Source organism: Suncus etruscus, chromosome 13 (assembly GCF_024139225.1).
Source record: "Suncus etruscus isolate mSunEtr1 chromosome 13, mSunEtr1.pri.cur, whole genome shotgun sequence".
Taxonomy (NCBI): Eukaryota; Metazoa; Chordata; class Mammalia; order Eulipotyphla; family Soricidae; genus Suncus; species Suncus etruscus.
This window is the reverse complement of record NC_064860.1, coordinates 7,209,678-7,229,803: the sequence shown is the minus strand read 5'-3', so window position 1 is coordinate 7,229,803 and position 20,126 is coordinate 7,209,678. Positions and strand designations below refer to the sequence as shown.

General features: G+C 34.0%; 1 protein-coding gene across 1 annotated transcript in view; it reads left to right on the top strand.

Annotated features, from left to right (window-relative positions):
- Positions 1-20,126, top strand: part of DGKB (diacylglycerol kinase beta) — a 754,568-nt gene that overhangs the window by 245,499 nt on the left and 488,943 nt on the right. The window contains exons 11-13 of the mRNA XM_049785694.1: positions 68-156; positions 241-357; positions 11,241-11,339. Of these exons, the coding sequence (XP_049641651.1) occupies positions 68-156; positions 241-357; positions 11,241-11,339 (305 nt within the window). The remainder of the gene's footprint in view (positions 1-67; positions 157-240; positions 358-11,240; positions 11,340-20,126) is intronic.

Sequence of the window (20,126 nt, the reverse complement as noted above, 5' to 3'; positions counted from 1 at the left end):
TTGTATTTCCAAAAATGGCTATTTAAACGAGGCTTTGCTTTGAGACTGGACATGTGTTTCCTTTCAGTTTGCAAGTACACAGTCCACGAGCGTTGTGTGGCTCGGGCTCCTCCTTCTTGCATCAAGACCTATGTGAAGTCCAAGAAGAACACTGATGTAAGTGTAGGTCTATACACTTGCTCTTCAAACATGTTATTTCCGGGTTCCTCCTCTTACCACAGTACTATCTTTTTTTTCTAGGTCATGCATCATTACTGGGTGGAAGGCAACTGTCCAACCAAATGTGATAAGTGCCACAAAACAGTTAAATGTTACCAGGGCCTAACAGGACTGCATTGTGTATGGTGTCAGATCACAGTGAGTGAACAATGAAATCCACATCTTTATTCATGCTGAAGATGGCATGTCTCATACATTGCCAAAGCTCTACACTGAAAGTTCATTCTGAAGGTCAGATTAAGTAAATATAAAACTAGGTCCGTATCTTATTTGGCTTATGAAGGGAGGTGTAAGGACCAGGATTCAATCTGTTTTGATAGAGTACAGAATTTTAGATTTATTTATAGCATTAGAAATGGGAACATCCTAAGGTTTCACATTGTGCTCTGTGAAGCTATAGGGGTGAATGGAATATAGAAACGGTCATAGGAAATAATGGTAGGATATTCATTGGAATATCTATTTCTCCACACAAACACATTTTGGGCAAATTTTTTTGTTTAAATATTATACATTTATTTGAATCACAAATTATTGGGGCTTAAAGAAAGAAGCAAGAAAGTCAACAATGTTCAGAGACAATTTTGTAGTAAAGTCATGAAGAACAAGCAAATGGTTTTTTTGGTAGGGATATAAGTGATGTCATATTTAGTTCTTCATGATTCTAAGACTCTACTCTACCTTTTTGACAAACATGTTGCTTTGATCCTTGAGTCAAATAGAGGGTAAGAAATGATGATTTAAGAATGATCTACGTAGCTAGCTAGATAGACATACTTGTGTGTCTATCTGTGTATGTGTGTCACTAAAGATGTTGATATTTGAGCAAGAAAAGAGTAATGAATTACCTGTTCTGGAAAACAGGAGAATTCCTGTTCATATCTCAGGCAAAACTGTTTCAAGCTATGTCTGAAATACATGCAGCTATTAGACGAAACCTCTGTTGTTTCAAACCTAATTTATATAAATCATTGAGAATGGACATTTCCAACAATATCTTGTTTGAGAATAAGGTACAAACACTTTTATAAAATAGTATTTTGTTTTTTTCTCCAACTTAAGCTTGATATTTTTATTTGTTTTATTTTTGATATCAGGCAAAAGTTCTTGCTTTTGTGGAAATGAAAACACTAGAAGACTCAGAATCAGGAAGGCAGATAAGTTTCTCTACAGGGCTTCTTACATGTTTTTTTCTTAAAATCATACAAACAGAATATGAGAAAAAAATGGTGACTGGCATTTCAAAGATGCAATTAAGTACACATTTTAAATAAGCATTTTTCTCAATAATTTTAGATATTACTTGCTTAATATATATTTGTATTTAAAATTTTGCGGGTATTTTTGGGATGGATCACACCCGACAACACTCAGTGGTTACTCCTTTCTCTACATTCAGAAGTCGCTCCTGACAAGCTCGAGGGACCATACAGATGCTGGGATTTGAACAACTGTCATTCTGCATGCAAGGCACATGCCCTACCTTCATGCCCCTGTATTTGAAATTTTAATAAAGTTTTATTTTCTAGAGTATTTTGGTTATTTAAACATGACTAATAATCACATCATTCAGTAATCACTCAAAGTAATATGGTTAAATCATAGCTATTTTATTTTTGAAATTTTATGTTCATTACAAATATTTGCTGGGCTGGAGAGATAGCATGGAGGTAGGGCTTTTGCCTTGCATGCAGACGGACAGTGGTTCAAATCCCGGCATACTCATATGGTCCCCGGAGCCTGCCAGGAGCGATTTCTGAGTACAGAACCAGGAGTAACTCCTGAGCGCTGCCGGGTGTGACCCAAAACAAAACAAAACAAAAAATATTATTATTCTTTCCTTGGGGCTAGAGCAGTAGCTCAGAGAGAAAAGGTGTCCACTTTGCTGGCGCTAGCCTAAGATTGACTGCAGTTCGATCTCCCAGTGTTCCATATGGTCCTCCATGTCAGAAGGAATTTCTGAGCACATAGCCAAGAGTAACCTCTGAGAGTCACTGAGTGTGGCCCAGCCCCCCAAATTATTCTTCCTTCCTTCTTTCATTTCTTCCCTAAAATTTTATTCAGGTAAATAAACTATTTTCTCAGAAATAATTTCAAAATAAATTTTGAATTTATTTAAAATATAAGCAATATTAAGAAACACATTAACTTATTTACTTTGTTTTTTAAATTATATTTTCATTTAAGCATCATGATTACAAATATAATTATAGTTGGGTTTCAGTCATAAAAAGAATAACCCCCCTTCAACAGTACAACATTCCCACCACTAATGCCTCCTGTTTCCCTCCTCTCCCACCACGTCTGGATTCAAGACAGGCATTTTACTTCTTTCACTCCTAAACATTGTCATGATAGTGTAGTTATTACTCTAACAGCACTCACAACTCTTTGTGGTGAACTTCACATCATGAGCCAATCCTTCCAGCCCTATTGTCTCTGGACATTATTACAAGAATTTCTTTTATTTTTCTTAAAATGCATAAATGAGTCAGACTATTATGTATCTATCTCTCTCCTTCTGACTTATTTCACTTAGCATAATAGTTTCCATATCCATCCATGTATAGAAAGATTTCATGACTTTACCTCTCCTGATGGCTGCATAATATTCCATTGTGTATATGTACCACAGTTTCTTTAGCCATTCATCTGCTGAAGGGCATCTTGATTGTTTCCAGTCTAACTATTGTAAATAGCGCTGCAACAAATATAGGTGTGAAGAAGGCATTTTTGGATTATGTTTTGTGATTCTAGGGTATATGACTAGGAGTGGTATAGCTGGATCATATGGGAGCTCAATTTCAGGATCTGGGGAGATAGTACAATGGTATGATGTTTGCCTTGCATATAGCTGACCTGGGACGGACCCAGGTTCTATTCCTGGCATCTCATATAGTCCCTGATCCTGTCAGGATTGATTTCTGAGCACAGAGCCAGGAGTATCTCTTGAGCGCTGCTAGGTGTGACCCAAAAATATGTTTTATTTGCTCTTAACTAAAAATTACCAACCGTCTCTGATTTCATTTCATTATACTAAAACTACTATTCATGCCCTCATGCTTTTCAGAAAATTTAGTTAATATTGCAAAGACCTACAGAAATTGGAAACATCATCCTTGTAAACTGAGAAAGGCCAATATGTTTGGAATTTATGAAGAATGGGTTGAGAGAGAAGCAAAGAATGAAAATTAACCTCACTTCAGAATTTTCTAGATGCCATTGATTGCTTTTATATTTTAACTTACAAATGACTTGTCTTCAAAATTAAAATAATAAACTGTAAGAAACTGTCTATCTATCTAGTAGTTGCACTGTCCGGTGTGAAATATGTAAACAGTCTTGGTCTATTACATTGTAAAATGGGATTAAATGAAGTTAAAGTATCTATCATAGAAAAAATTTTAGTATTAATTTTTAATCGGTGTATATAGCTTAAGGAAATAACTTAGTATTTTGAACATTATCATAATGAGAGTTAAATAAAATGCCATGTGTTGGCGAAAACCTGAGGTTACAGAGAGAACATTAGGAATATTTTTCTGACCATTATCTCTGTCTCTGGGAGCATTTTGAGGTTCCCAACAGAAGTCAGAATAGCTTCCTCATGTTTTAAAACCCTATAGAAGCATGTGGTCTCAAATCTCACTTAATTCTTGACTAAACCAATGTATTTATATTCGCCAGGAGCCACTCACTATTTTAACACATTTTCTATCAGACATGGACTCTTCTGCCTGCTGTCATTGGAAATAAAGATATAAATCAGTTTCTCTTATTTTTTATCACCTTTATCTCATGAATTAAACCTAGATCTATGCCTTCCAATTTCTTTCTTAAAATATTTCACTCAGACTTAAGAGTCTGTTTTTGTCATTCACAATCTAAGTATAAGTGCTTAGCACCTCTTAACTAGATTAGAGTCAGAATGTTTTGGCTTATCTCCCTGACAGAAGGTACATTTCCTATAATGCAGGCTGCAAACCATTTCCAAAATGATCAGAAAATACTAGTTGATGTTTTCCCACCTTCTGCAACATATAATAATTCTGTGATAACCAATGTAGCCTCATCTTTTTTTCGGCCTGATTCCCAGTTTCTCAAGTATCAGTACAAAGCCCAAGTGCATGGCTGAATATAATATCTATTCTAAAAATATCAGCTACTTTTATCTGTATTTGCTGACACTCCCTTAAGAGGTGTTATTCTCCAATTGATATTTCACTAACTTGACTGTACCCATCTTAAATTTTATGCATTTCAAGAACCAATTAACTTCCTTAATGCTTTCCTGGCACTAATATTTTTCTTTTTCTTTCTTTCTTTCTTTCTTCTTTCTTTTTCTTTCTTTCTTTCTCTTTCTTTCTTTCTTTCTTTCTTTCTTTCTTTCTTTCTTTCTTTCTCTTCTTCTTTCTTTCTTTCTTTCTTTCTTTCTTTCTTTCTTTCTTCTTTCTTTCTTTCTTTCTTTCTCTTCTTTCTTCTTTCTTTCTTTTCTTTCTCTTTCTTTCTTTGTTTTTTCTTTCTTTCTTTCTTTCTCTTTCTTTCTTTCTTTCTTTCTTTCTTTCTTTCTTTCTTTCTTTCTTTCTTTCTTTCTCTTTCTTTCTTTCTTTCTCTCTCTCTTTCTTTCTTTCTTTGTTTCACTTTCTTTCTTTCTTTCTTTCTTTCTTTCTTTCTTCTTTCTTCCTTTCTCTCTCTTTCTTACTCGTCCATTCTTTCTCTCTATCGCTTTCTCTCTTTCTTTCTCTTTCTTTTTCTTTTTCTTTTCTTTCTTTCTTCTTTCTTCCTTTCTCTCTCTTTCTTTCTCTTTCTTTCTCTCAATCTCTCTCTTTCTTCCTTCCTTCCTTTCTTCCTTCCTTTCTTTCTTTCCTTCCTTTCCTTCCTCCCTCCTTCCTTCCTTCCTTCCTTCCTTCCTTCCTTCCTTCCTTCCTTCCTTCCTTCCTTCCTTCCTTCCTTCCTTTCTTTCTTTCTTTCTTTTCTTTCTCCCTTTCTTTCTTTTTCTCTTTTTTCTTTCTCTCTCTCTTTCTTTCTCTCTCTTTCTTTCTTTCTTTCTTTCTTTCTCTTTCTTTTTCTTTCTTTGTCTCTTTCTCTCTCTTCCTTTCTCTCTTTCTCTCTCTTTCTTTCTCTCTTTCTTTCTTTTTTCCTTTCTTTCTTCTTTCTTCCTTTCTTTCTTTTTCTCTTTCTTTTTCTTTCTTTCTCTCTTTCTTCTCTTTCTTTCTTTCTTTCTTTCTTTCTTTCTTTCTTTCTTTTTCTTTCTTTCTTTTCTTTCTTTCTTTCTTTCTTTCTTTTTCTTTCTTTCTTTCTTTCTTTCTTTCTTTCTTTCTTTCTTTCTTTCTTTCTTTCTTTCTTTCTTTCTTTCTTTCTTTCTTTCTTTCTTTCTTCTTTAATTTTTTACATTTCTGTTCATAGCCAAAAGAAGTGACTAAAATACTTTGTCATTAATTCTACACGGCTACCTTAAATCCAGTCCATTGACTGGACTAGCTTACCCTGGTTTTAAAATTGCATATAGAGTTTGACTCTAGAAGTGTTCCAATAAATTCATTTTAGTGATTGATACACTGTTTTTTTATCATCATGAAACACTGAGTTGTAAACACATAAAGTGCTTTAATGTTTTATTTGGAAAACTCATTCCATAACTAAATATACATTAGATATGTAATAAAGTTTAGAAAATAAAAAAGGTGAAATTCATTTTGATTCTCTTGTCTGTTTAATCTTTAATTATGGGTTCTTGGCCTTTAATATATTTCCATCTCTCTCATAGACCATTATGATAGGAGAGCTGAATTTTGCCTCCTTTATTTGCAAATTTAATTACTAAAAAAAAAAAGAGAATGAAGGGACAGATCAATAGCATAGAAGTTTGGGCTTTTGCCTTGCAACCTGAGTTCTATCCCCGGCATCCCATATAGTCCACCATGCCTGCCATAAGTAATTGCTGAACACACAGCCAGGAGTAACCCTTGAGAACCAATGTGTGTGCCCATCCTCAAAATAAATAAAACGGTATAATTTGCTTTTGGATTTAATAAAATTTCCCTTGTCTGACAGTATTCCTGAGCATAAAGTGATATAGTGATATAGTTCATTTGAGCTATAAATATAGAAAATATATAGTTATATATAGAAAATATAAAAAATAAATATCTAAAAATTATAGTATACATATGATTTATTCACTTTGGGTATAATGATATCAAATATTAATAGTTTATTAAAATGTTAAGGCCTTACCAATGATTTTTAAAGCCTCCACATGCCTTTCTAACCCTATGATAAAATGTTTAAGGGGCCAGAGCAATAGCACAACAGTAGGGTGTTTGCCTTGCTGTGCTGAGCAAGGACGGACCTGGGTTCTATTCCCAGCATCCCATATGGTCCCACAAGCCAGGAGCTATTTTTGAGTTCATAGCCACCAGGAGTAACACCTGAGCTGAGGTCACAAGGTGTGGCCCAAATACAACAACAACAACAACAACAACAACAACAACAAAAGTTTAAGTAAAAGCCAGCATTGAAAACTACTTAAATTTGTAAAATGTTGACATCAATAGAACATATGGGGCTAACACCTATTTCCATATATGGGGTCATTTTTATTAGATTGTTGTTTTCTCTTTTGTTATATAGACTTATAAATATGTCGCAACTTGGCTTATGTTTTATTGTTTTCTTCTTAGTATACAACAACCTCTCTTGTCTAAAACCCACACTATAAAAATACACATATAAATTGAGTAATTTTTTAAAATTCCCTTCCTAATTTTACTTTCAATAAACTTAGATCTGACTATCCCAGGAGTCAGAAACCTGTGGTTCCAGAGCACATGCTGCTCTTTTGAAGCTTTGCTGTGGCTCCTACAGTAGGGAGGATAGCAGTAGAGGAACAGTATCCTTTACCTCTGCAGCCTCTGGAAGGTCAACTAACTAATTTACAAAATTTTGGGGTCTGATGATTTTTTAAAAGGTGACTTGGGGCTGGAGTGGTGGCACAAGCAATAGGGCATTTGCCTTGCATGTGCTAACCTAGGACCAACCGCAATTCAATCCCCCAACCCACCCCCACCCTGGCATCTCATATGGTTCCCCAAGACAGGAGCAATTTCTGAGTGCATAGCCAGGAGCAACCCCTGAGCGTCACCTGGTCTGGCCAAAAACCAAAAAAATAAGAATAAAGAATAAAAAGGTGACTTGTTAATTTAAAGTTTATTTCTATGAGGAAGAGTAATTATGACAGGGTCAAATAAAGAAGTAATAATATTAATAATAATAATAAAAACATGGATCATGCCTCACAGATGATAGCTTACAATCCTGTGTGAAAATGAAGGTAACATCCCATAGCCCTGATGTGCAGAGACTGTGCACTGTGGTTCAGGACCAAAAATCTCATTAAACATATAAATTAAATTCTTTTTTTTTTTTTTTTTTGGTTTTTGGGCCACACCCGTTTGACGCTCAGGGTTTACTCCTGGCTATGTGCTCAGAAATCGCCCCTGGCTTGGGGGGACCATATGGGACGCCGGGGGATCGAACCGCGGTCCTTCCTTGGCTAGGGCTTGCAAGGCAGACACCTTACCTCCAGCGCCACCTACCCGGCCCCAAATTCAATTCTTTAATTGGATATTAATTTGCACAAATATATTTTACATTGTTAAATGTAAAAGTTCTTTTTTCCTTCAGATCAATAGCTAACTGCAGGATCCTGTATATGTAACATTAAGATAAGGAACAATGTATGCAGTATTATATTTCTTTAAATGTTGCAATGGTTTTGGGGCTTCATGTTTTTTTTCTTTTAGAAATGAGTCCAAGGGTCTGGAGTGGTGGTGTGGAGTGGTAAGGCTTCTGCCTTGCAAGCCCTAGCGTAGGACCAACTGTGGTTCCATACCCTGGTGTCCCATATCCAGGAGTGATTTCTGAGTGCATAGCCAGGAGTAACCCCTGAGCATCACAGGATATGACTCAAAAATCAAAATAAAATAAAATAAAATAAAAATAAGTCCAAGTGACTTGTTATGACTTAGAGGTTGCAGACCCCTGGCTATACATTAAGTGCTACTGGAAATTTTGATCAATTCTGATCACGTTTTATAAATTTTCTAAACTTGAGTCTAAATCTCTTTACAAGAACAAAATTTTTCTAAATCTATTAATAAAATAAAGGCTTTAACATTTATATGCCTCATACTAAAAGTAAGATAATCATGAACAAAATAAAAACTTGTTTTTGTTTTTGTTTTTCGGCCCACACCCTGTGGTGCTTAGGGGTTACTCCTGGTTATGTGTTCAGAAATATTTCCTGGCTTGGGGGACCATATGGGATGCAAGGGATAGAACCCAGGTCCGTCCTTGGGTCAGTAGCATGCAAGGCAAATATCCTACTGCTGTGCTATAGCTTCAGTTCCCAAATAAAAAACTTTTTAAGAAAACTAATTTCTTATGTATCAATTGGTCATTTTATTTAGTAGGCAAGATTTGTCAGAGTACTGCTTTATATCTATTATGGTGGATAATTGGATGTTTTTGACTCAGATCTTTTTGGTTATTTTTATTAGACTAAGTCCTAATCATTTCACTGACATTTAATCATCTTTTTGACACATTATTGACAAATTATTATTGGTGTTCACATTATTTTAAATGTTATTGAAAAATAAGATGTTACCTAATATGTTGGATAGCCTAAGGATAGAGCACAATGAATTTTGCATAAATAAACACCCTATGTAACAGCATCTTATCAAAAAACAATCACTAGTAACCACTAATTTGGGGGGAGATGAGGAACTTCCAGAGTATAGTGTAAGTTTTTGTTCCTAATATTACTAGTGCTTTTTAAAAACAAGTCATTTTTTGGCAAAGGATACACTGGTGTTTTTTATGTACTTAAACATAATTCTTGGAGCCCATATTCAATGACAAAGATCCAACTGGTGTTGGCCACATATAAGGTAATCACATTCTCCCAACTAGAGAGTGCGTTTGGAGTAGGTTTGAAGTCATTGTGAAAATGCTTTTTACTTTTCATCATGATAAGGAAGATGGGCACATAACAGAATACTTATTGTTATTCTTGTTGACTCTGATATGTGCTTATGTTCCTCCAGAATTCTCCCTTGCAAGCTGTGTAGACAAAGCTCTAATAAATTAGCTACAGTGGCAATCCAGGTTGGACAATCCTTCACTATCCTTTTTAGTTCTTCAGAGACTAATTTAATGTAACAGTTGTTCAACTTTATTCTTAAATTTTTCAATATCACAGTAAGCAATAATGCAGTGGAACCTCTTCATGCCTGCAGGCCTTCTTTTGCATAGAAATTCAGTTCCACTCTTGAGCTGTTTGGTACAGCCTGAAAACTGTGTCGTTTCTTTTAAGCAAGTGAAGTTATCCTAAATACCAAAGCATTGCCGCAATACCCATGCTAATTTTCCATGTCTTTTTCTATCTGTTATTCCACAAACAGCTTTGTGGTGAGATGAGTCCATCCTCAACACCTTGTGGCATCTCAGTACCATTGAGCATTGTTCTTGATAACCCTAAACACAGCTTTGGTATTCCAGAATTCTAGTGCCAAAGTAACACCATGTTGTCCAAAGATCTGAACTCACAGATCTTTGACTCCAGGAGAGCTGGTAGTAGCTCTTCAAAAATATTCCAGGGACATGATTTATTTTAAGAAAGTTGATTAAGTTCAATCGTTAATGGTATGCTTAAGGCAAACTAATTTTATTTGGGCAAATTTATGCATTTTTGTTTGCCAAACAGATACCTACTTACCTCATACAACAATATAAATAGATTTAACTATTGTCACCACATTTTGCCTCTTGACAAAGAACTATTGTAATGTAAAAAATAAATGATTTTTAATACAGGTTGTTTCATGCCACTGAGAAATATATCTGCTAATTTGAATTCATATATAAAAGTACGTTTATTTGATGTAATATGGCTTAGTGGGAATTATTACTATATAAATAGCTTTAACTCTAAGGGAAACTATTATCATGACAAAACAGAAATAACCCTTTAATAAAGTTTCATCACCTATAGAATAAATCAATGTTTAAGACTCATTGGTTGCAATGCTAAGAATTGTCTACAAAAGTAAGTTTGCTATGGAAATCAATAAGAAATTATTTAAATGGGATAAATATTGGTTCAGAATTATAAAATGAAGCTTCTATGTTTATAAATGTCATTTATTAACATATTATTTTTCTAAATTATGAATATTTCCTGTGAAGATAATTTGGAATGCAAGATGCATTTTGAAAAATTCTGTATAACTTCCTTAAGAACTACTGTCTCCATTTTAAAACACTTCTATTAAGTGTACTATGATACAACACCTACATTTAAATGTTCAACCATTACATTAAAAAAGTATATTAATCTTAGTTCCTACATGTTGCAAAGTAAATACCACATCATGATTACATATTAACATACAGTAGGGCTGATAAATACAATATAAAGATACATTTTTATCATCATAATCATCATCTTATATTTATATCCTGCTCCTACTGAGATGAACCTCTGGTTGCATTTACATATTGAATTACAAAGTTAAAACTAATGATGGGACCAATTATGCCCCATACTGAGCTGTGCACTTTGGAATGACTTTGAGAAAACAGGAAGGTCAAAAAAAAAGACATCACAGTACACAGTGATTTCAAGATTATGTTAATATATAAGCAAGGAATTGAAAATAATATACAATTTGATTTTGTGAAAGAAAAGGCTTTTTTAGTATAAAATATGTAGAACATTTATAATATAAACATTTTTAATAAGAAGAAAATAGATATGCTGGATCACTGGAACTGCTAAGTGGTGTTCTTAGGTAAATATGTGAGGGCAAATATTCTCTTTATGACATGTTTATTTATTCTTTGGGATTCTTCTCATGTGCTATTAATATATTTGCTATATATCAATTGAAAAATCATCTCTCCATGTTTGCTGTTGTCATAGAAAATTTGATATCATTTTTCTCCTTTCCTAGCTGCATAACAAATGTGCATCTCATCTAAAGCCTGAATGTGACTGTGGACCATTGAAAGACCATATTTTACCACCCACCACAATATGTCCTGTGGTATTGGTGAGTTTTTCTTTTTCACCATTCTGCAATAATTGGGGGAACCTATCACTCATGGCAATCTTCCACTACATACTTCAGAGTTAATTTTTCATCAATCAAGAACTCTAAATTTAAGATACTCCATGTTATAAAGAAGACACCTTTGCACACTTTATTTCCTTTTTCTTATAACACAGTATGCTTTTTTAAATAACATTCAGTTCATCTAAAGATGACTGTTTTATCACTTACTCATGCAGTACTTACCAGAAATTGTATAGGCATAACATTCTACTTTAATTTTATAGATCTAGCTTACCAGAAGAACGAAGTTATCTTAAGGGTAGTATTGCTAGTGAGGTGCATTTTATATTTTCTTTGTTGACGAGGTTCATCTAGGTCAAAGGCTGCGACCCCCTAGGACCCTGCCCACAGGGTGGACTGAGGATCACGTAGTAATTTGTGGGTCACGAGCGGGATCCAACCTAAAAAGGAGGGAAAAGGCTGAGAAAGAAATGAGCTCAAGTCAAGCTGGCTGATCAAGAGCTGAATTTATTAAGGCAAGACAAGCTTATATAGTTCTACAGCATAAGGAAGTAGCTTTCACTATTTTTCCATGGTATAGAAAAATAGGGGGGGTCATACAGGATGGATTTTCCAGTTTTACAACATACCCTTATATCGCATAGACTTATATCGCACAGACATTCTCTCACAATGGTAGCTTAACAGGATGTGATCTTATCTTAGCAACTCGGGAGGTTTACTGGAACATCTTGTGACTTGTTTGGTTAACATTTTTTTAGGTCCAGCGGGTAAATGCCACAGTGGCCGCCTGTCAGGTACACAGGCCTTAGGTTTCAGGCATCAGAGACTCCATTTTGCTCTCTAGCTCTAACAGCCTCCAACAAAAGGCTTTGTAGAATAATGACACATTATTAACATAAAGCCATAAAGTTAAACAGTCCCATTAGATCTATTTCTCTTTTTCATTGAATAATAAGTTCTATTAGCTGCAAAATAATAACTTAATTCAACAATTTACTAGAAATTATGGAAAATTTATATTGATAAAACTAAATTTTGTAGGAATTAGAGGCATGCATTCAAAACCAGTATTCATATACATTTTAAAGTAAAAATTGCTCCTTTAGAAAAAATGTTTTACAAAATAAACCATTATATTCACAAAGCACTTGATATTCTCAACGATGATTATCTGTAATATACTGCTTGTCTTTTAATTGTTTTATTTATTTTTTAATCTTCATTTTCCCAAATTATAAACATAAAGCAAAAAATAAAAGTACATTTCTGAGAATAATAAATAACTAACTTTTCTTTCATTTTATGCAATATTTATTAGATATCTTGTAGTAAACAATATAAATTAAAAATAGAGCAATTCCTAAGAAATATGTTACATAACTTCATATTAGTTTCATATTTTATACTGTTGTCTTAAAAATAACTTGAATTTTTTAATAATTCCATTTATTTTAAAAAGTATGGTGATTTTACTGACATCAGTTCATTATGAGTTCATATTTTCAATAAGAAGAAATCTATTATTATATTCTAATATCCGGTTGTCTTTTTCAAGCTCATTTCATCATATATCAGTGAGCCATGGAACCACTTCACTGATTTCCTTATATCATGCTCTGGATACAAAATTTCAAATATGATTCAGCTTATTTTTAGTTGTTCAATAGACCATTTCTTAGACAAAATAAAAATGTATGCTTTAAATACTTTAAATACTGAGACATTTGGCACCATTGACCACTTGATTTTTCATAAGTGCCTTTCATTGATTCACTTTAAACAATACTTTCATGGTCTTCTATATTTTCTTTATATCTTTCTTGCCTTTCATGATATCAACCTACCCTAGAATAGTCATCCCTGTGCCTCATCCTGACACATGACATTTTACTACCCTTAGTACTTTCTGATTTATAAAGTTGACTTGTTTACATAGTTATTTCCACTAATGCTTGCATGTTTTATATTCTTCTGAATATAAGTACAATTCACCATATTCTTTTGAATTTCAAGCTTAAAAATTTGCTACATAGAGTCAAATATTTATTTGGCATACATAAATATATATGTCATTATTATTTATTAACTTAATACAATAATAATTCTCATTCTGGGACCATGATACTGGTTATAGTTTAAATATGAAGAGAAATATTAAATAAGAGAGCAAAATGTCTGTTTTATAGAAGAGTTGGTCAATAAAGTGCTTTATAAGGATATAGTTGAGTGCAGAATTGAGGAATTTGAGATAGTTACACATGAGACTGCTTGGGGATAGAATAACACAACGAGACAGTAGAAGGAATCAGAGGAAGTTTGAGAATGTAACATGTTTATTGGAAATGTTAAGAAGGACTTCATCAAAAAATGGGGAGAAAAAATGAGCAAACACTTCATCAAAAAATAAATACAGATCTCCAAAAGGCACATGAAAAATTGTTCCACATATATAATTATTAGGGAGATGCAAAATCAACAACAATAAGGTATCATCTGACACCACAGAGAATAGCACTCATCACAGAGAACAAGAATAATCAATGCTGGTGGTTATATATGGAGAAGGGGGCCCTCAGTCACTGCTGGTGGGAATGCCATCTAGTCTAGCCTTTCTGGATATGTATATTTCTCAAAAATCTGAAAAGTGATCTTCCATATAATTAAGCAGTACGACTCTAGGAACACAAAATCACAATACAGAAATGCCCTCTACATGCCTATGTTCATTACAGCTCTTTTTACAGTAGCCAGAATCTGAAAACAACCCAGATGCCTGAAAACAGATGAATGGCTAAAGAAACTGTGATACATATACACAATGGGATACTATGCAGCTGTCAGGAAAAATGAAGCATGAAGTTTTTCTAGATATGAATGGACATGGAAACTAATATGCTGATTGAAATGAGTCAGAGAAAGAGAGATAAATACAGAATAGATTCACTATATCTAAATAAAAGACAGTATGACCGTAATACCCAGGGACAATAGAGATGAGGGGCACTTAAACCAGCCCATGATATAAAACTTATCATAAAGAGTGGTGAGTTCAATAAAGAGAAATAAGTACAATATCATGACAATACAACTACCATGATAATGGTAGTGAGAGAGAAGAAGAATGCCTGTCTCAAAGAAAGGCGGGACAGGGGAAGGAAAGAGAAGAGGGGGCATCGTTGGCAGGAAGGTTGCACTGATGAATTGGAAGTACTTTTTGTGACTGAAATCCAACTATGAATATATTTGTAAATAAAAATGTTATGAAAAATAAAGTAAAAAAAAGAGAAAGACTCAAGGAAATTCATACCTACACCGAAGTGAGAAGGAAGATTAAAAGTAAAAAAAAAAAAATAAAACAAAATAATATAATAAAATAAATAATATAAAGTAAAAGTAAAAGAAAGGTCTAATTTTTTCTCTCAAGTGTAAGACACATCATTGTAATATAATTGTTTTTCACTATGAATAAATTTGGACATCATTAAAGGAATGTAATTGGGAAATCTAAATGACCTACTTGTATTTAAAAAAACAATTTAACATCTAAACTAAGATGATAAAATTAAGGAAATGATATGACTTCTATGGTTTTTATTTCTTCTCTTTGTTTTACTTTTTTTTTTAATGTATTTTGTTTTCTGTATAGATTTTCTTTTTATTTTGTGTGGAGCAACATTTGGCAGTATTTTCATGTGCCTTACTACTTGGCTTTACATTCAGGTATTACCCAAATTTACTGTAATGCTTTTAAACTTTATTTACTTTTATGTAATAATCTGTATCGTTGTCATCCTATTTGTAAAATTTATTCTCATTCTATTTAACCTTTTTGGGGGGTACACCCAATGACACTCAGGGGTTACTCCTGGCTATATGCTCAGAAATTGTTCCTTGCTTGGGGGACCATATGGGATGCAGGGGATTGAACAGCTGTCTGTCCTGGGTCAGCCACATGAAAGGTAAACACCCTGCCACAGCTCCATCGCTTCAGCCCCTAAAATTTTTAATCTATTTTGTGGTGCATTCAAACACTAAATGAAAATTACTTTAAAAAAAATGACGGAACTAGGAGAGATAGTCTGCAGCTGTTAATTCGATTGCCTTGACTCTAATGACTATGATTTGTTCCCTGAATACATATATGGCCCCCTGAGAACTGTCAGGAGTGACTCATGAACACAGAATTAGGAATAAACCTTGAATAATGCCAAAGTAAAACAACATATCACAAAACCCTTCAAATAAATAATCCTTTGAGAAATAGAAAATAAATTACATTTAAATAAAATATGTAAGAAAAGAAAATAAATTATAGAAAATATAAAATAAACTATAAAATGTAGAATAAACTATTAATAATAAAAATAATATCAGGGGCCAGAGCAATAACGCAGCAGTAGGGCATTTGCCTTGCATACAGCTGACCCAGGACGGTCCTCGGTTCAATCTCCAGCATCCCATATGGTCCCCCAAGTCAGGAGCGATTTCTGAGCCCATAGCTAGGAGTAACTCCTGAGCATCACCAGGTGTGGCCCCCAATCAAACAAAAATAATAATCATAATAATAATATCAATGCTAATAGTAATAACAATAATAATATGGCCTATCTCATCCAAGAGGATAAGATTTATCCCCAGAATCATATGATCCCCGAGGCATGATCAGAAGCAACTACTTTTGCAAAAAGCTGGTAAGCATTTCTACTACGTCTGGCAGCCAAATTGAAAATCAATATATAATGAAGGTCAATGAGATAGGTGAATATTATGAGCAAAAGCTGTGCATGCTGGAAGTGCCCCACTATTTTCTGAGCTAGTATTGGATGTGTCTGTTCACCCAAAACTAAATAAATCAAAACTTAAAATAGAATCCATAGAAAATATGATTGTATGGTTAGGGGATTGTTAGTTTTATTTTTTTATTTTTTATTTTTTGTTTTTGGGCCACACCCGGCGGTGCTCAGTGTTATCCTGGCTATCTGCTCAGAAATAGCTCCTGGTAGACACGGGGGTACCATATGGGACACCAGGTTTCAAACCAACCACCTTGGGTCCTGGGTCGGCTGCTTGCAAGGCAAACACCACTGTGCTATCTCTCCGGCCCCTGTTAGTTTTTCTCTATATGGTTCTTCCAGCACTACCTGACAAACTCACTGATAACAGAGCTGGCTAGAAGTGGACTCAGTACTCAAACAAGCATTAGAATAGAAACAAGAAATATATAAAACCTGGAGTCAAATAATAAGGGATTCTAATTTGGGTCTAGAAAAATATATTTTTGGCAGAAAATACACTAGTTCCATATTTTCTATAGAATGATGAATTATTATATTATAGACACTGATGAATTATTTCTAGAATATAAGTAGACTTTATATAAATAAGTAATATATACAAATGTAGTCAATTAATAAAAAGCAGATGATCTAAATAATTAATGTAAGAAAATATATGTAAAATGCCAGATCCATATATATGATAAATTTATATATATAATAGATACCACAGATCATAATTACACATCAAGAAATTATACAGCTAAGAATCAATACATAATGCTGCACATGTTTATTCAAATATATTTTAAGAGTTGGTCCTGCATTTTATTTTTTCTAGTACTAGTAGCCAAATTTAATTTTAAAAAGTCTTAGAAGATTACATCAGCAGCAGTCAAACATGATTTGTAAATCATGGGTGAGTTTTTGTATCCTATAAACTATTTCCTTTGATGTACAGAAACTTCTCTGGTTAATAGAGTCCGAACTGTTTATCTCTGCTGCCATTTGTTTGGAACGTGCTGTTTTCTTCTTAAAGATGTCTTTAGTCTTATTATTATGGAGTGTTTTACCTATCATAGTTCATAGTGATCAAAAACATGATCTGTTTTGGGGCCGGAGAGATAGCATGGAGGTAGGGCGTTTGCCTTGCATACAGATGGATGATGGCTTGAATCCCGGCATCCCACATGGTCCTCTGAGCCTGCAAGGAGCGATTTCTTGCAGGGGTCTTCAAACTACAGCCCCCGGGCCACATATTGTATTTATTCCCATTCTGTTTCTTCACTTCTAAATAAGATATATGCAATGTGCATAGAAATTTGTTCATAATTTTTGTTTTTACTATAATCTGGCCCTCCAACAGTCTGAAGGACAGTGAATTGGCCCCCTGTTTAAAAAGTTTGAGGACCACTGGTTAGAGCAAGGAGTAATCCCTGAGCGCTACCAGGTGTGACCCAAAAACCAAGAAAAAAAGACCTGTTTATATTTATACTTGTTTAATAATGTTTTTAATTTTTCTTAAAACCCAAGATCAGTGCAATTATTCTGCGTGTGTCTCTCCCTCTGGCTTATTTCACACAGCATAGTGGTTTACATGTACATCCATGTATAGGAAAATGTCATGACTTCATCTCTCCTGACAGCTGCATAATATTCTATTGCGTATATATACCACAGTTTCTTTAGCCATTCAACTGTTGAAAGGCATTTCATTGTGTCCAGAGTCTGGCTATTGTAAATAGTGCTGTGATGATTATAGGTGTGAGGAAGGGATTTTTGTATTGCATTTTTGTGTTTCTAGGGTGTATTGCTAGGAGTGGGATAGTTGGTTCATATGGGAGCTCAATTTCCAGTTTTGAGGAATCTCCATATTGTTTTCCATAAAGGCTGGACTAGACAGCATTCCCGCCAGCAGGGAATGAGAGTTCCTTTCTCCTCACATCCCTACCATCACTGATGATTAATCTTGTTCTTTGTGATTGTGCCAGTCTCTGTGGCATGAGTTGGTACCCCTTTGTTGTTTAGATTTGTATCTCCCTGATGATTAGTGATATGGAATATTTTTTCATGTGTCTTTTGGCCAATTGTATTTTATCTTTGACAAATTGTTCATTTATCTCTCATTTTTTATGGGGTTAGATTTTTTTCTTGCTAAGTTCTGTCAGTACCTTGTATATTTTTTATATTAATCCCTTGTCTGACAGGTATTGAGTAAATAGTTTCTCCCATTCTGTGGGTGGGTTTTGTATCCTATGAACTATTTTCTTTAATGTACAGAAACTTCTCAACTTAATAGAGTCTGAACTGTTTATCTCTGCTGCCATTTGTTTGGAGAGTGCTGTTTCCTTCTTAAAGATGCCTTTAGTCTTATTATCATGGAGAGTTTTACCTATTTTTTTTTCATTTTACCTTATGGTTTTGAGTCTGATGTCAAAGTCTTTAATCTATTTGGATTTGACCTTTGTGCATATTCTGAGTTTGCTATTTTGCAAGTGGCTAACCAATTGTACCAACACCACTTGTTCAAGAGGCTTTCCTGGCTTCATTTTGCATTTCTTGATCCTTTATCAAGAATACTTTATTGTATGCCTGGGTAAAATTCTCTCAATACTAATGTCTATTGCACTGATTTGAGGGTCTGTCTTTATTCTAGTACATGCTGCTTTAATGGCTTAGCTTTGTAATACAATTTAAATTTGGGGAAAGTAATGCCTTCATATTCCTTTTCCCAAGGGTTGCTCCAGTTATTTGCCAGTGTTTATTGTTCCAAATGATTTGGATTGTTTGATCCTCTTCTTTGAATATTGGCATGGGTATCTTTTAAGGGATTGCATTAAAGCTTTAAAATGCTTTGGGGGAATTGTCATTTTAATGATGTAAATCCTCCCAATCCATGATCAGGTTTCTGTGCCTCCATTTCCTGTGTTCTCTTTTATTTCTTGAAACAGGGTTTTCTTTGTAAAGGTCCTTCACATCTTTAGTTAATTTGACTCTAAGATATTTGTGCTTGTGTGACACTAATGTGAATGGGATTGTTTTTCTCATGTACATTTTTCTCTATTGTTATTTCTGTACAAGAATGCCATTGATTTTTGTGTGTTGATTTTGTAGCCTGCCACTTTGCTATATGAATCTATTGTTTTTAGAAGCATTTTTGGTAGAGTCTTTAGGGCTTTCTAAATATAGTATCATGTCATCTGCAAACACTGAGAGCTTGACTTCTTTCTTTCCTATCTGAATGTCCTTGATAGCTTTTTCTTGACTAATCGCATGATAAGGACTTCACATGATAAGGATTTCAAACATTCTGTTGTATAGAAATGATGAGATAGGGCAGCCTTGTCTTGTACCAGATTTCAGAGGAAAGGCTTTTATTTTTATCTCCATTGAGAACAATATTTGTCAGTGACTTGTAGTAGATGGCATTGACTATATTGATAAAAGTTTCTTGCATTCCATTTTGATGAGAGTTATTTTTTATCAAGAATGTGTGTTGAACCTTATTGAATGCTTTCTCTACATCTATTGATATGTTCATATGGTTTTTCTTTTTCTTTTTGTTGATATGATGTATAATGTTGTTTGATTTACATATGTTAAACCATCCTTGCATTCCTAGAATGAAATTAATTGGTCATGGTGTATGACCTTCTTGATGAGGCATTGGATTCTATTTGCTAGAATTTTATTGAGGATTTGTGATAATCAGGAATATTGGTCTATATTTTTCTTTTCTTTTCTTTGTTTCTGCAGTATCTCTGTCTAAGTTTTGTATCAAGATAATGTTAGCTTCATAAAAACTATTTTGGAGTGTTCTTGGTTTTTTTAATTTCATGAAAGAGCCTGAAAAGTATTGGTAGTATTTCCTCTTAAAAGGGTTGAAAGAATTCATCAGTGAATCCATCTGGGTTTGGTCTTTTGTTTTGGGGAAAACTTTTGACTATCATTTTTAATTTTCTCAGTAGTAAGGCGACTGTTTAGA